The 16,923-nt window shown below is 36.0% G+C and overlaps 5 protein-coding genes across 5 annotated transcripts; 1 reads left to right on the top strand and 4 right to left on the bottom strand.

Annotated features, from left to right (window-relative positions):
• Positions 1 to 3,989: 3,989 nt before the first annotated feature.
• Positions 3,990 to 4,501, bottom strand: EAF01_010718 (uncharacterized protein). The gene is made up of 3 exons (XM_038918975.1): positions 4,401 to 4,501; positions 4,247 to 4,304; positions 3,990 to 4,177 (listed from the first exon to the last, which is right to left on the bottom strand). The coding sequence occupies exons 1-3, from the start codon at positions 4,426 to 4,428 to the stop codon at positions 4,009 to 4,011; spliced, it is 255 nt and encodes an 84-aa protein (XP_038765678.1). The 5' UTR covers positions 4,429 to 4,501; the 3' UTR covers positions 3,990 to 4,008.
• Positions 4,502 to 5,744: 1,243 nt separating this feature from the next.
• EAF01_010717 (uncharacterized protein) lies at positions 5,745 to 6,437 on the bottom strand (the record flags this gene model as incomplete). Its single annotated transcript, XM_038918974.1, has 2 exons — positions 5,745 to 6,061; positions 6,221 to 6,437. 2 exons carry the CDS (start codon positions 6,435 to 6,437, stop codon positions 5,745 to 5,747), a joined length of 534 nt encoding a protein of 177 aa, XP_038765677.1.
• Positions 6,438 to 7,559: 1,122 nt separating this feature from the next.
• Positions 7,560 to 9,087, bottom strand: EAF01_010716 (uncharacterized protein; the record flags this gene model as incomplete). Its single annotated transcript, XM_038918973.1, has 5 exons — positions 7,560 to 7,889; positions 8,102 to 8,503; positions 8,557 to 8,614; positions 8,667 to 8,756; positions 8,984 to 9,087. The coding sequence occupies 5 exons, from the start codon at positions 9,085 to 9,087 to the stop codon at positions 7,560 to 7,562; spliced, it is 984 nt and encodes a 327-aa protein (XP_038765676.1).
• Positions 9,088 to 9,774: 687 nt separating this feature from the next.
• Positions 9,775 to 11,535, top strand: EAF01_010715 (uncharacterized protein). The gene is made up of 2 exons (XM_038918972.1): positions 9,775 to 10,123; positions 10,177 to 11,535. The coding sequence occupies exons 1-2, from the start codon at positions 10,046 to 10,048 to the stop codon at positions 11,305 to 11,307; spliced, it is 1,209 nt and encodes a 402-aa protein (XP_038765675.1). The 5' UTR covers positions 9,775 to 10,045; the 3' UTR covers positions 11,308 to 11,535.
• Positions 11,536 to 11,824: 289 nt separating this feature from the next.
• EAF01_010714 (uncharacterized protein) lies at positions 11,825 to 15,439 on the bottom strand (the record flags this gene model as incomplete). The annotated part of the gene is made up of 10 exons (XM_038918971.1): positions 11,825 to 12,955; positions 13,012 to 13,515; positions 13,591 to 13,752; positions 13,813 to 13,886; positions 14,020 to 14,118; positions 14,166 to 14,384; positions 14,545 to 14,731; positions 14,781 to 14,852; positions 15,005 to 15,164; positions 15,214 to 15,439. The coding sequence occupies 10 exons, from the start codon at positions 15,437 to 15,439 to the stop codon at positions 12,427 to 12,429; spliced, it is 2,232 nt and encodes a 743-aa protein (XP_038765674.1). The 3' UTR covers positions 11,825 to 12,426.
• Between the last annotated feature and the right edge of the window lie 1,484 nt (positions 15,440 to 16,923).

The following is a 16,923-nucleotide window of genomic DNA, read 5'->3' as shown; positions in this document are numbered from 1 at the left end:
CTTTTAGTAAAAGATCTGTAATACTTTTTAAGATTTGTTAATTTTTATTAACAATTTATAAAGAACCTTTTAAGGATTTACTAGTCTTTTTATAATTTATTATAAAAAGATATTGATTGGTTTTGGGATATATTATATAAAAATGCTTTTATTATACTTAAGGATATATTTATAACAGTACTAATTCTTATATATTTTGATTATAATAAGTGGACAATCCTGGAAATAGATGTTTTAAATTGAGTATTAGAGGAAGTACTTTTTCAATATAATTCCAATAGTCTTTTATAATCAATAACTTATTTTTCAGTAAAGTATTTTGTAGTAGAATATAATTATGAGATTTATAATAAAAAGCTTTTTACAATTATTAAATCTATAAAGGAATGATAATTAAAGCTTTAAGATTCATAATAGGAATTTAAGATTTTTATTAATTATAAGAATCTAGAATATTTTACTATAACAAAGACTTTGAATTAATAATAAATCTACTAATCTAAATTCTTTTTTTATTATAGTTTTCGTATAATTTATTAACCAGAGTTTAAACTATTCAATTAAATACTTTAAACTAGAAAAAAAAGAATAAACTAAACTTTACAATTAAAGATAACAAATGTTTAAAGAATAAAGAATACATAATTTTACTAGCAGATAAATTCGATATTAACCTTTATAATGAACTAAAAACTAGTATCTACTTAGTATTAATAAACCTTATAATACCTATAGAAAATAAATTAATCAATAAATTAATTAATAATACCTATAGAAGATTAGATATGACTCATCAACTTATTATAGTAATCAAGGATCAGTATGTATACAAATAATCAATAGAATTCAGAAAAATACTTCGAATTATTATATAAAACTACTATATAATAAATAATAAAATATATTATTGAAAGAGATTATAGATTTTATTAAATAATAAATTAAAAGTACAAATTATTTATAGAATGTACTTATTTAGCCCAATTAAGTATTCAGATTGAACTAAAATAATCAACTTTGTTTTTTATATATATTAATAACTACAAATATACTAGAAGATTGTTTTATATATATAAGTATATGATCTTTATACATATACAAAGTTATCAAGATCAGCCCTACTCAAATTCCTATGTTTATTATCAATTCTCTTTTAAGCCTGATCTAATATATCAATAAATTATATTATATCGCTTTTAGATTATATATATTACAATTTTACATACAAATATATTCTAATTGTCATATATTAATTAATTAAAATAAAACACTTTATAAAAATTAAAACATTTATAATAGAAGAGCTTACTAATATCTTTATTAATTATATCTATACCTTATATAATCTATTAAATAATATCATCTTTAATTATAGTATACAATTCGTATTCAATTTTTAATCTTAATTAGCTAAATAATTAGCTATAACTTTTTAATATTCTTCAACATTTTATTTATAAATAAATGAATAAATAAAACGAATAAATTCTGTTTTTAAGTAATATTTATAAGCCTTTATGAATTTTCATTAGGATGATTAAATATAATGATTGCCTCTTACTGAATTTACATTAAATAATATAACTTCAGAAACTATTAGCTGTTTACTATTCTTTACTAATTATAGATTTAATTCATATATTGGTGTGAAGCCTAGTAAATCTTATTCGTTAGATATGATTATAGTATAGAAACAGGAGTTTTTTAAGGACAATAAGACAATAAATAGAATGAAAAGAATTCTATTATAATTACAAGTTCTCATTAAATAAATAATTATAATATATAAAGAAAACATAAATTAGTATTGTATTAATTCATTATATTATTATATAGGCTAGAAGATATTTGTAAATACTAAAAATATAAAAACTTTTTGAAAAGTAAAGAAATTAAATAATTGATAGATAGGGCTATATAAGATTATAAAGATTTATTTTTATTTCTATCTTATTCAATTATTAAATAATATTCAAATATTTTCTGTTTTTTATTATTCATTATTCATTTTTATAATTAATAGAATATATTTCCTAGTATAGATTATAATTAATGAATTAGAATTAATTATTATTAAAGATAGAATTCTTAAAAGAAAAAACAACAAAAATGAGTTAGTATAAAAATAAATCTTTAAAGAAGTTATAAATAATCATTATTATCTAATTAAATGAAAGTATTATATTCTTATTTAACAATCAATAACAAACTTGAAAAAGAATGAAAAATTATTAATAAAGTATTATTATATATATTCTAAAAAGCTCGGCCTATTAAAATAAATATTAAATAACTTTAAAAGTAAGGCAATCTTATTATTTATACTAAAACATTTAAAGAAAATATAGAAAACTTAAAGATCAATTTATAAAAGAAAAATCAAATTAATATAAAGTATTTAAACTATTAATTCAATGAATTTAATTATTCATTTAATTTATATATAATAACAAACTATATAATAAATTTAGTTTACTTAGGACAAACAAATCCTTAAAAAGGAGTATTGTTATAGGTTCAATATATAATTATATAAATACTTAAAACATCTATTCTTTATATAGTCAATATTTCTCCACCTCCTTCTTTATTCTTTATAGAATATTATATATCTTACCTAGTACTTATTCCTTGCACCGTGATATGTTTTTTCAAGAAACATTTTATAAGAAATATATTAATATAGTATTTGATATTCTATTAGTATACTTATAACTATTCTATATAGAAAAAAGAAAAACCAAACCTTTCGAAAACATTTATAATATACTTAATTGAATTAGATGTATAGTGCTTCATATTAGTATATAATATTATTGTGAAATACTGATTTCGATATTACTATCTTATATAGTATACAATATATTACCAATTATAATTAAAGAAATAATAACCCTTCAATATAGAGCGTATATTATTAAAAAGTGATAACATTCCAATATTATTATATCTACTATTTTGATCCTATTTAGATTTTAATATACCGAATATAAGTTGATATCAATCATATAATCATTTTGTTCTATAATACAGGATTGAGTTTTTCCCTATTAGTAGAATTGTATTAGTAAAATAAAAGGGAATAGGAGATAATAAGCTTTAAGAAGAAATTATATATCATTAATATATATTAAGAGAAGGTGAATATAAGGCTTATATATAATAGACTAGGGATTATAATAGAATAATAATTCTTCGTAAAAATTTAAAGAACTATAGGGTAAAGATAACTTTATAAGAGGGATATAATAATATAATTAATTATAACGTTTATAATATTTTAAAAAGAGTTGAATAAATAAAGAGGGATTATTATAATAGAGTAGAAAGTATAGGGTTTTTATAGGTATATTGAAAGATTTACAAATGAAAGGTTATTAAATAAGACAGATATATAATATAAGTAATTTAAAGGACTTGAAAGAATTACTCGAAAAATTATTCAAGAATCTTATTAAAAAAGTTCGAAAGAGAATAGGTTTTTATTCTTTTTTCTATTTACTTCATTCAATTAGAACTAGATATAGATGTATTATATGATTTTAGCATAGCTATATAGATCGAATTAATTAAGAATTTACTACTACTACTACTACTATAACTAAATTTAAATAAGAATTCGAATTTATCTCGAAAATCTTTTTATTGTATGTTATATTACTATTGATTATTAAAAGCTTTATATTATATTAGTAAATAAGTAGCTCTATTATTTATTTAAGATATAAAATTAGGTATGATTTTTATATAGATTTAAAAGAAAGACTTTAAAAGGGAAAGGGGAAAGGAAAAAGGGGATCGAAAAACAGATAAAATCTAGAAACATTTTGTATATCAAATTGTTATTTTAGGTTAAAGTTTCAATAAAACTTTCAAAATTTAAGAAATTCATCAAGACCTTATTGATTAGAATAAGTTTTGTTATATACGATAAAAAGCTTAATTAGATTAATAGAGTAAAACCGATTTATTCAATATAGTATTAAAGTATTGAATATTTTATTACATTCACGAAGTGGATGCTTCGTTAAGTACGGAATCTGCCACCATAGGGAGCGGAATGGAGGCAGTGGGTGGTGTGGAGGGAATGGGAAGCGCATTGAGGGATATATTGGATATTGTTTGGGGAATTTGTGTAAGGTAGCTGTCGATTTGGCTGAATGTGAGAACTTCGGATCTGCGGATAGAAGAGTTAGTTGGAATGATGTTGGACGTAGAGTGGCGAGAAGAGAAGAGAAAAACGAACCCTTTAGATCCGGCTACTCCTTGCACAGGTCCAGTTTGAGGACGCCCGCACATAACAACTGCAGTGATTGGTATGTTAGCACTTTCTGATACCCATGACAAAGTATTGAGATGCAATTCAAAAATAACATTTATGATGAAAGCTCATTACATACCACTTCTAACACCACCCTGACTTTTCATAAATGCCGAAAATACAGCGCAAGTAGAGCCATATCATCCATCATATAGCAAAACGATATTCTTGCTTTCAAAAACCTGTGATCCCAATGCGAGCGAGCCATTTCGTGGTATCTCGCTTGTGAAATACTCTGAAACGAATCGTTTTGGTGCGGTAAAGGTATCATTGTAGATTGTATCTGGTGGATTAAGCGCACTGTGGTTGCATGTATGTTTAGTTTGATATAAATGCAAGTAGTCCCCCATCCAGGTATCTCACTCGGAGACACCTACCTCCAATTCGAAATGGTTTGTCATTGACATCTGTTGGAGGTAATTTCTAGAATATAATAATAATAATATTCTAGTAATAGTGGAAGACTTAATCACTTTAACTTGAAGGACAAATCGAATATAATATAAGAATTGAATTGAAAACAAATTATAAGAAAGAGCTTGATTAAGTTAAATTTGCTTGCTTTTTCTAGGTTTTCTTTAAAGAATATCCTAAGTTTATATAATTTATAATGAAATTCTAATAGTTTTTATACTTATAAATCAAATCGATTTAAATCGAATCTTATAGAATCATTTTATATTATAAAAGAAAAATATAATCAATCAATTTAATCAATTTATTAACAATCTTCTATATAATTCCATCTCATTCTATTTCATTATAAATCAATTTGATAAGAGATATAGCTATATTATAATATAATAATATAATTCTATGATATAAAATTATATTATACATATATTATTAATTCATATATAGCTTAATTAGTAAGATATTAATAAGTGATTTAGTATACTTATTATAGAATCTCACAACATCCATATAAGTCTGCGCCTCGAACTCATAATTCGCATCCGGCACTCCCTCAATCTCTAAACCTTCCGTAAACATTCTCCCCAGAAACTTCCTTACTTCCGTGCTTCTCATCCTACATGCACCGAAAGGTTCTAAGCTAGGAAATATTCTTTGAAAAGTATCATAGCCTTCTAATACTGCTGCTCCGCCGTTAGCTTGCACATCGACTACCAATTTCGTCTTATTGTGTTTACGACAAGAGGAGAGGAAAGAAACTACGACTTCCGATTGAAGAAGTGGTGCATCGGCGTCTATTTCTTGGGATCAATAAAACCTTGCGTGACGAGAACTGCGACATTGCTATTGGGTAGGAAGTAACCGGATACGTAGCCATCTCGGTGAATGATTTCCGATAGCCATCTCGGTGAATGACTTCGGAAGTGGGATAGCCAACGAGAGAGGTGGCGGTAGTTATGCGGACGGAGGAAGTAGCAGAGGCGGCAGCAGACTCGGTTGTAGTGGATGGCTATGGGTTAAGGGCATTAAACAAAGTTTGGCCTGAATCAATGCCATCAAAGGAGATTAGCGCTTCGGCAACATTCTCGACCAACCTCGTGATACCATTTTCGAATGTATAGTTGTAGAAGTCGGATGTGAATCCCAACATTTGATGAACATTGAATACATTACCACCGCCTAAGACATTGAAGGCTGGAGAGAAAAACAGCTGATTATAGGTGGCATCTGGATTGTTGAAATTGCTAAGACTTTGACCAGTCTTCTGTAGAAATGCGTTTGCATCTTGGCCGGTTATTTGGACAACGGCCAGTGTACTTTGAAATTCTAAATAAGGTGCGAAGAATTCAATGAATGAAATGGATCTATTGACATTCAATGGAATGGACTTGAGGCAATCTAAAAAGCGGTCGATGCTGCAACGATAGGTTCATCTATAGAAATATCTGAAAGACTTGCGTTCACGGTCAACAAAATATGATCTACCTGGAGATCGGTGGATCATTGCTGAAACACTTGCACATGCTCCCGATGACGTATTTGTGAAGCCAGTTGGAGCAAATGTCGTTGATCTAGTTGGGTTAGAGGATCGCTTGTGTGTTCGTTGAGCAGTCTGACTAGAAGAAGCAGCTGCAGTTTTGGATGCTGCATTTCCAATCGCCAGGATACACGCAGCCGTGAACAATGAAGCTACGAAACGCATTCTATAGAAAAACTCTCTTGGGAAAAGACATAAAGTCTCTATAGTGAACACGAGCAGTACAGCTGATAACAGCCAAGAAAGAAAGTAACCAGAGAAGTAATCAAAGATCGGAATGGAAATATAATAAATTTCCGCTTGGAACAGACTTTGATATAGATACTGAAATTCATGATTATGGACTTGATCTCTTCATCCTGCAATGCTGTGGGCTGTGTCCCATGCAATTAAAATTCTTCACTGCAGCAATCTCATCGTTGAGAAATTCTCAACATGTTTCAGCTTACTTTCAAACACAGCGCTGATACTACCCGATCATTGTAAATAGGTTAATCAACTCCGAAAAATGATAAGGATGGTAATTTGGGGGGCAGGATCGAAGAGCCAGAAGCTGTGATAGACGAGTGGTGAGTTTGTAACGTGTAGTTAGAATCTTGAGCTGCAAATACTACGTGAAAACAAAATTTCAAGCGAAAATAAACATGGGTGTGGATGAGCAAATTGACCTATCGATTGACCTACCAAGAGGCTCTGTTCGGTTGATACCTCCTAGACTCGGATCTTGACATAATTATCTGAAACGGGGAAGGTAGGCAGATTCATGCTTACTGGTGTGTACAGGGTGATCGTAAGACGGGATAGTACTTATATACTCTACCTAGCAATAGTTCGATGCTTTTACTACCCGGAGTTGGGTTTTGAGCGTTCTGCTTCAAATGTAACCGCGATAACACTCAAGACTAAGATGGAAACTGATGTGACTTCTCCATCTAATTGCATCGACCTTCTTGATCTTCTCAAGAACATGAAGGTCATGGGGACGCTAGATTGATATTATGTAGTGTTATGTGTCGACATTGGAATACGTTATGTCATGAAGCTTTAATTTGGCTGAGAACTACCCAAGCGAGTGTATTCATTTGTTCGTTGCATCATGTTAAAAAAACATGGCCCATTAAATGCACCTTTCAGATACGGATGAATCATTTTTATAGATGACAGGAGCGTTCATTGGACGAATCTCAGCTAACAATGTTTGATTTGTACGCTGAAAATTGGATAACTCCAACGCATATCATCTTCAGTTTACAAGATCCCTAATGACTTTTCAAACTACTGCTGCATCTATTGATCAAGAGTAGCAATAGTAGGATCCCAAGCACAAACATAATAGTCCCCGGTTTCCAGCCCATTCATCTCCTCGGCCGTGAGCTCGAAATCATAAATGCCGGCATTTTCCTTGATTCTGCTTTGGGTAACAGTTTTTGGCAAGGGTACAAAGCCCTTTTGTAAACTCCATCTCAGCAAGATTTGGGCTGAGGTTTTGTTGTACTTCTTAGTGAGTGGCTGAAGCAGTTTGGAGTCATGCCTCTCGCCACGAACAAGAGGGGAGTATGCTTCTAAAATGATGCCTCGCTTCTCACACCACGAAACAATATCAGCTCGAGCAAGCCACTTCTTCAAGGTTAGCCTTGCCTTATATCTGAAGAAACAACACTGATATCCATGCGAAGGCATTGAGGAGCAATTGGGAAAGAAAACAAACTATGGAACCACGAGAAAGGTATCTCAAGAAGATCTGGCCTAAGTTTCAATCCTTGATTGTATAGTTGTGTACCGAAAAAGACAAATAGAGGGGATTGAGAAGAGCGATTAAGATAACTTACTGGATGAAGTTCCCATTGACCGACATCAATAACGCCACCTCTACCCTTCCCCCTTTCCTCCTCGAGTTCTTTAATATAAACTTCCATTTCATCCAGATGATGAACACCATAATTGCTGACGCCAAGACTGCGAATTTTCCCTTCTTCTTGAGCCTCAACTAGAGCTTTCCAAGCACCTTTACGAGCAGCTCGCCCGCCATAAGGGGCATGAATGAGCATAAGATCAATGTATTCAAGGCCAGTTTCCATAAGAGTTTTGGTAACTTGGGCTTTGGTATTCTCATAGCTCAACGCACGAGGTGGAATTTTACTAGTGAAGAAGATGTCTTCACGTGGAATGCTGGATTTATGGACAGCAACGGCGCAAGGACCTTCATTTCGATATGCCGCAGCCGAATCGACCTATGCTAAGTTAGAGGAGTACCAGAAGCCCCTTTCCTTGGAATTGTTCTTACATGTCGATAACCCGCATCAAAAGCTTTGGTCACTAGATCTTCACATTGAGATGCTGGACTACATTAGGTATTAGTGTAACCCATGCTTTTCGATGGTGGCATCCCCGTACGTTTGGTAAACTCCATAGCCTAGAATAGGAATATCATATCCCGAGTTCATACGAAGCTTTGAATTAATATCAAATTTCGTCATATTGTTGCTGAAATATAAGTTAGTTTCAAAGCCCAAAAGGATGATGAACGATATAGAAAGATTGTGACAGAACCCAGAATGGCAGTGACCGATGAGAAACATATCCAGAGTTTAAGAGGAACACAATTTAATGGTACCTAAGTATATCCAAACATCCTGGATTGGAAAACACATTCGATGCAAGGTAACAAAGAGAGGATGTATCAAGTAAGATACTCATCACGTAGTACGTACTTTTTTGAAGAAGCTGTAAACGATCTCGAAGAATAAGTAGCTTGGACCGATGGGTTGAATTGATTTCTTGAGAGAGTGAGACGTGATGTTAAAGAAGATTTCATGATGTAAAGGACCCAAGTGAAAAACAAAATAAGGAAGAGAAGTAGGCCTACCTAAATAGCCAATTGATGTGATTGATGTAACTCCGCTGTAGGTTAACCTCCAGCTCTCGATTCTAAATGTCTTTGCCTTTGCTTAACTCCGAGTCCGACGATGAGGAATGACAGACACGTGACAGATTGATAATTGCAGAGTAAGGCATCAATGAATAGGTATTAAGATATTTAAAGTATGACATGGAGTATTCTATGTACGGTGGTATTCATTGGTTTGGTATAAACGTATCGATATATGACGCTCCGCTTGGCCACTGCCGTGGAGGCTTCTTCGCTTCGCTCTAGAGCGGTAGGTAGGTATATTGAGATACATATTAGAGAGAAGCAGCTTGATTACACGTGATGATCTCTTCTTCAACTTTGTGTCTTTTTACATACTAGATACTGATCATAAGTCTTATAAATTGATTCTAGCTGCAACACCACCCAAACATGGTGGTCGTCGAGGTTTTTCTAAAAGCTGTCATGTATGTATGGCAGCACGTGAGCAGACCCAAGCTTACATAAGCATCGTGCTGTTTACGATGATATCGAAATTGGTGAAAGTCTACCTACATACATACATACATATATATATACATATAACGTTATATATACATACATACATACATACATACATATCTTCTAAAACCCTTAATAGACCTGTAGACTAAAATCTAGTACGACACCAACTGCACACTAGATACCCCGCCATCATTTAGCCCATAGTGAAATCATCATCATATTTTTTTCTCCAAGTTCTGTAAATTGGATTCCTTCCAACTTTGCGACATAATATCCTGCAAATTTCACAACACACAAACTACTTGAGAGGAACCATAATACTTTTGGAAAGTCCTGCATATAATACTTTATTCAAATAAATCCCACAAAAATAAATCGCATCTGCAGAAACGAAAAAGTTATGCGCCTTCTTGAACAACATATCGAGCGTGATGGCTCTGGAACCATCACTCTCATGCCAGAAGAACCAGAAGATATGGTTCGTCTTCTCATACCTCTCCCTCTCAACCTGAAAATTCTAAGATATCTCAGTGGCATGCCTACAACCTCATAACCCCCACCGACATCCTACGCGCCAGCGCCCTCCGCAAGATCAGCAGAGAAACAGCCACCGGAAGCGTAACCACCACCCGCACACACTGTACCCTATCCATCAGCGTAGAGTCCTTAGATTTTGATCCGCAAGCCGGTCAATTACACGTCAAAGGTCGCATAAGTGAAGAGAACTTATACGTCAAGGTCGGCGCATATCACACTCTCGATCTGGAACTGAATCGCAAATTTACAATCGCCAAAATCGACGGTTGGGATTCCGTTGCGCTAGATGTTGTGAAAGAAGCTATTCGAGAGGACAGAGAGGGCGTGGTCCCTGCGATCGTGATGCAAGAGGGAATGGCCAATATATGTTTAATCACCGAACATCAAACCATTTTAAAGCAGAGAATCGAAACCAGGATACCGAAAAAGAGGGCCGGGATGGCGGGAGATTTCGATAGTGGAATGAAACGCTTTTACCAGACGGTACTCGAAACACTCCTGAGATATGTAGATATTACTCAACAACGCCCATTATTACTCGCAAGTCCCGGATTCGTCGCACAGGGCTTTCAGAAATTCATACTGGAGGAAGCAAGCAGGACCGGAAATAAAGCCGTATTAGCCAATAAGAATAATTTCGTCGTGGTACACAGCAGTTCGGGCCATCTTCACAGTCTCAACGAAATCCTCACGAGCCCAGAAGTATTGGCTAAACTCAGCAATACAAAATATGCCCGCGAAACACGCTTTATGGATGAATTTATGACGATGCTTCGGAAAGATGACGGTAGAGCATGGTATGGACCGGCTGAAGTGGAGAAAGCAGTTGAGCAGGGTGCGGTAGGAGCAGGCGGTGGTGTTTTATTAATAAATAACGAATTATTTCGAAGTCAGGAAATAGGGGTTAGGAAGAGATGGGTCCAAGTGGTAGACAAAGTTAAAAACGATGGAGGGGAAGCGAGAGTTTTGAGTAGTGATCATGAAAGTGGAAAGAGGTTAGAGGGATTAGGTGGCATTGCGGCGATATTGACGTATCCATTAGAGGACCTGGATGAGGAGAGCGAGGCGGAATTTGAAAATGAGGAGGATGCGACGGCGAAGGGAGTACAGGCTATGGTTATATAATCCCCTAGATGGAATGTTCAAGTGAGTAATATGCCTATAAACTCATGATCTCATCTCTTGGGTTAGCGAGATTGAAGAATAATGAAAAAGATTATGACTTGTGAACAATACGCGAATGCGAGGTTCCTAGTATCATCTTTTTCATTTTATACTTCACACTTACCTACATACCTACTATCACTCAATCCATCTAATATTACTTTACCACCTACCCAAAAAACCCCTTCATCTTGACCTCCCTTGAAGCTGCTCGGGATCAAAATCAAAATCAAAATCACAAGGATATCATGATTTAAACACGGCATCCTCCCATCTCACTCCCTCTCAATCCACTGCATGTACCTACTGGATGTATAATCTCAATTCCTCAACTTAACAAACATCGACACATATTTTCTTCTCTCACCTACCATCCATCCATCCATCTATCTATTTCCCTCCCACTTACCACATACATACTCAATTACTTAGTTTACATAACCATCCCAGCACATCTCCCAAAGTCAACCCAGTAATCGCACCCCTTATCCGTTTGTCCGAATTTACGACTACATCCCAGTTTTTGTATTTTGGGGGGAAGCGAGAGAGGGAAGGAGGAGGGGTATTTGGATACCTCATCAAGAAATAAGGGGTTCAGAGGATATAGGTTGTGCAATGAGCGTGATCGTTTTGTTTTTAGGCGATCTGGTATATTGATTCGATATTATTTTTATTTACCGCATTGCATATGTTCACTGCATATATATCCAGCCACGTGTTATAAATCCAGAGACTTGACCTCAGCGATATAAGGATAATCTTGAGCATTTGAGAACGAGATTTTATACCGTATAAATATAAACAAAGGCATAGTCTAAGCCCGCGCTTTGATTTAGAAACTCTTTTACCCGCCTTCTTTTTCCATACCATATAAGCGATAATTGAAACGCCTCTCCCCATCCCAATCATTCAAATTGTTCTTAGATAGAGGATATCGTACCCCCAACTCAGATACCAACCTCACTAAATGAAAAGGAGATAGACTACTATCATCCAAACCTGAACCTATATACGACCTACAACCCTATAACTGCCCCTACCAAACCCTCTCATTTCGGTCTCAGCGATACGCCATGACCTTCATCGCATAGACATTTCATCCGCATCCTCCCCAAGGAAATCTCCGATACCCAATCTCATCGGATCTCCCTTAGTCAGATTTTGATGAATATTTTTCAGTGGCGGAGCTATATAAGGGCCAATCCCGGGGGCATCAAGACTTGCTCTTCTTGCAATTCCCTGACGATAAGGCGCATCTGCAAAGTATGGCGAATGCCACACACACGCCATGAAGATTTCCTCGCCCGCTTCGTCATCGGTAAAACCGTTTGGCATGTCAGGATGCTCTAGGAGTGCTGTTCTTGTACCTTTGCATTTTTCTGATTTCCATATTAGATTCGAGTCGTACATCAAAAGATAACCGTCGATATCTCTAGACTCTTCGTGTGGATCTACATCTTTTAGATTTCGTCGACAGATGAAATCAAATATTTCTGTGAGTTGTTGGTCGGGCTGCGGAGGTACTTTCATTTCTGTTTGCTGTGGTGGTGTGGGATCCATCCAGCCTTTATAGTTGACTTGAACGACGCCATACCCGGCAAGAGAATAGCTAATTTCGATTAGCAAACGTATCAAAAACTGGCTGGAAACAATCGGATATCCTACTAAAAGAGTTCATCTTTCGTGTTCGCCACAAGTAGAAATGTTTTCCATTCCCCATTCGTAAGTTCAATTCCACCGTGACGAAGAATATAGCATCTGACCAAATGCGCAGGCAATTGATACTGAAATGTGTGTATAGCAAGTGCGAACTTGTTTCTCTCTAGATACATTCTGACCTCATCATACCTGGGGAAATCTATTTCGACAGCATCAGCTCTATCGGCACGACCGACGATGGGCTGAAACCCATGTTCCCCAGTAGGAAGCCTTGGTGATAAGACCTTTGGGTGGACATTTTTCGATGCTTCCTTGATTATCAAGGTCAATCTTCTTTTTTCGGCCTCAAACGAATAGGTGACTTTAGTCTTTTTTCTGGAAAAAACTCCTGGCGCCTTTTTCTCACGCCCCGGAGTATCCGTAGTATGTCTAAGAGCAGCCGCAGTCTCACCTCTTCGTCGAATAACACCTATTATCTTGGGACCCGCTTGAGTTGCCTTTGAGCCAAATCTGTGTGATTATGACTTAGATAAATGACCACATTTCCAGACTATCCTTGAGCAAATTTTAGACAATCAAACTTACTTCCTCACGTAAACGTCCCAAAATTCTTCACACTCGAGGCTCATAAAATAAGAGACAGGAATGGGATAGTACATTATGTTTTCCCAATTCTTTTGCTTTTCCGGAGCCAGCACGGGCATAGTAGCTGTGTAAAACTCATGTCTGTACGTAGGCCAATTATAGCTAACATTGATATCAGATTGAGGCGATGCGGAATGATATGGGAACATAAAAGTTGCTCACAGGATCATGCCTCCGGAGGAGTATCCCGCAGTATCCACAGGATTAATAACCGAGAGTGAGATGCCACCAAAAACCTTAGAAAAATGGTTTAACAAGAACTAATGTGAAAATCCTAAGAAGGATTTAGACTCATAGACATACCTGATTTGTCGCGGAGAATCCCCTGTGTATTCGTTAGCTTCTCCGGCAAAAAGAATGCTGCTTGACTTGCAATTCTGGTATAGGCTCATTGTCAAAGTAAGGCTCGGCCCAGCCCCAATCCTCAAGTTCTTTGTTCATTCTGACCATTTGATGGCCCATAGCATGCTGCTTCGATCAATGGTAATTCAATACGAAATTCGAGTGCAACTCACCGCAGTCTCGTGAAGAATATCTTCTGCCAAGCGAAAATCGTCCAAGGCTCTGTCCTCTGGTAGGAGAAGAGGGTTCAGCAACGGCTCGACCAATTCATAGGCGATGGTAACAAGTGTAGCTCGAGGTTCGGGCGGACTGCTTGATTTACCTCGACGTGGGGACCATCTGGTCAAGCCGGCTTGAAAATTACCTAGTTCAGCCATTCCGTCGGGAGTGCTCTTACACGAGACGCAAGTTTCAGTAATCGTCTCATGAGGAAGTAATTTTTGGAGGGAAAACAAGAGTCACAAATGTGCCTGTAAAGAGCGATATGCAGTAAGGAATTGAAAGACTGAGATCTGAAATGGAGAAGTAGAGTTCACTGGGCTGAATACATACTTTGGCTCCTACCAATGCATAATTGACCTGCTTTGACATTTTCCCCAATAGCTCTATAGCGTAAGATGCAAGTTCCTTGTCTTTTCTGTTCTCCATGGAATTGAATCGCATTACATGACGGTCAAAGTTGGGTGGAAGCTCGGTTGCTGGAACCTCTACCAGTGGACCCTTCAGTAACGCATTGAACCTTTGCCGTTAGCGAAATGGAAACGAATCGTCATGATTGGGAAGCATACCAGTCCCACGTATGCATGTTAGCAATAATGTTTGATACAATTTTAATGGCCGGTAACATTGCATTCCACACGCTGGATGTCGGTGTTTTAGTAAGGGTGAGTTCAAAGATAGAGTATGCTCACGCATCATTCTTGGCCTGATTTTCTTAGTAAGTCTCAATTAAATATTTCGATATGGCGGATTACTTGCCTCCCAATATTCATTACCATCTCCCAATGGATACCTAGCCAGATTTTGCGGAAACTCATATAGCCAATTGCTTCTTTCCAACAATGGATGAATCGGGACTTTTCCAAGATCACTTCCATAGGTTATCCTTCGACTTATAGTTTCCTGAGAATCTGGCAAAGCTAGAACTGATTTCAACTCTGCTGCGGTAAAACCTTTGAACAGCGTTAATCGTCAAGTAAAATATCATTGAGGAAAGCCTACCCGAGAACCTAATTCTTTGATACAATTCAAGACCTTGATCAAGATCCAATTGATCTTGGGGTTTTAAGAATTGTGCCGGAGTTACTGGTGTGAGGCCGCTTTTCAATTGAGGCAGGTAGCTTTTCAGCACAGAATGAATGCCTCCTTTGGGATGTCCATACTTTCTAGCAAAGGGCGAAGGTCCTGAAACTCTTATGTGAGTTCCTTTTGGTGGTAATGGATCCATGGTTTGTACCGCTGTGACGTGCAATTACTGAAATTGACTAATAGTTCGTAGTAGATCACTCGCAAATACAAATAACAGAAGGTAAAATATCATTTGTTCTTCAATTCTGCACCGCACAACAACGGAAAGACAAAGGAAGATGGGCCCCTTCTGATTGTGAACAAAGAAATGTGACCCTAACACATATATTCCGTCTAAAGCTAGCCTTTTGTCTTGAGTTGGGACGAACCTACCACACTAATCAACTTCTGGGATATCAGCGGTCTGAAAAGTCGTTCGGGGTTGATTTGATCTTGATTGTTCGAAACGATATCATATTTTGAAGTTGGGTAGTGAAGCTTAGTGAAGCTTAGTAAAGTATTATCATTGGTTATATATAACAAAAAGCTCAAGGCGGGACAGACTTCCATTGATGATATAGAGTGAACTCTTATCCCATACCCTGCACAGTTTTTAACTGTCTTTTGATTCAAATTGATCCAGCCATCAAAATATCACGTGCGGCTGTAATTGCAAGTGGGGTCCCGAAACGTTCATGAGATGGATTGTGTGTATTCATCATCGGAGGGCCTTCAGTCGCCGAGGGCTGCCCGTCACTAAGAATCGAAATGTATACAGATTTGGAAAAGGACAGGTGGTAGATTAGCGTCGAGGAAGATTGATAGAGATTGATAGAGATTGAGGAAGTTGAGTGTGGTTAATTGTTGGAGTCTAGACTTTGTGTGGGATAAGTTCCATGCACGAAGAATGATCTCGACCTTCTTTAGGTTATGAGATTGCAACATAGTTACCTGGTCAGCTTGACTTGAGGTTACCTAAGATGCATATATTGCATACACTAGTATAATAATATTTGGATAAATTTGTCATGGAGTAAACAAAGGAGAGGAAAGTAGTAGAGGAGATAAAAAGAAGGATTGGATTAGTTTAAACGATACTCGGTATGCCAAAATGTTTATTGTCAAGTTTTGAATCTGGAGCAGGTGACTACAACTAGAAGTCAGGAGATAGATAGAACTCTCAACATTTTTCGAACACTCATGGTCTTTTAAAAAATGTGTCAATATCTTCAAAAGACAGAAGGTGGGTGTGGACACTGTGGAGCCGATGAAGTTGTTATGCAGCAAAAGCACAGATAAATTCGAACCCGTCTTGAGCGAGCGAGCGAGCAAGCTAGTCCAGTATCAATAGTGGAGTGCTCACTGACCACTGCTCATTCTCATTCAAGGACTCAATGTTCCCCCCCCGAGCCCCCCAGCGCTCAACACTTTGAACTTATGAGGTACAGCTCGGTACGGTAAGACCGATGTCATAGAGGGGGAGGGGTCTCGGAGGTGTGAGGTGTGTGAGACCTTAGCAACAAGTGTACGATGATTGATCAATGATTAATGGTGATGGTCCAATAATGATTCTGATCTTCTTCTATCGTCGATTGTGTGTAGAGAAGGAATGATGAATCTTTTCTTGAAGTGAATCTTACGATG

This window comes from Botrytis porri (assembly GCF_014898465.1).
Source record: "Botrytis porri strain MUCL 3234 chromosome Unknown BPOR_017, whole genome shotgun sequence".
NCBI classification, from domain to species: Eukaryota; Fungi; Ascomycota; class Leotiomycetes; order Helotiales; family Sclerotiniaceae; genus Botrytis; species Botrytis porri.
Note: the sequence above shows the minus strand (reverse complement) of the source record. Positions and strands in the feature narration are given on the sequence as shown.

Bases quoted from the DNA above. Each gene is read 5' to 3' on its own strand.
- EAF01_010718 (XM_038918975.1), bottom strand. From the start codon at position 4,428: ATGAAAAGTCAGGGTGGTGTTAGAAGTG. The intron at 4,305-4,400 runs GTATGTAATGAG...CAATCACTGCAG, and splicing joins TCAGGGTGGTGTTAGAAGTG to TTGTTATGTGCGGGCGTCCT. The intron at 4,178-4,246 runs GTTCGTTTTTCT...TTCTATCCGCAG, and splicing joins GGAGTAGCCGGATCTAAAGG to ATCCGAAGTTCTCACATTCA.
- EAF01_010715 (XM_038918972.1), top strand. From the start codon at position 10,046: ATGCGCCTTCTTGAACAACATATCGAGCGTGATGGCTCTGGAACCATC. The intron at 10,124-10,176 runs GTTCGTCTTCTC...AAGATATCTCAG, and splicing joins CAGAAGAACCAGAAGATATG to TGGCATGCCTACAACCTCAT.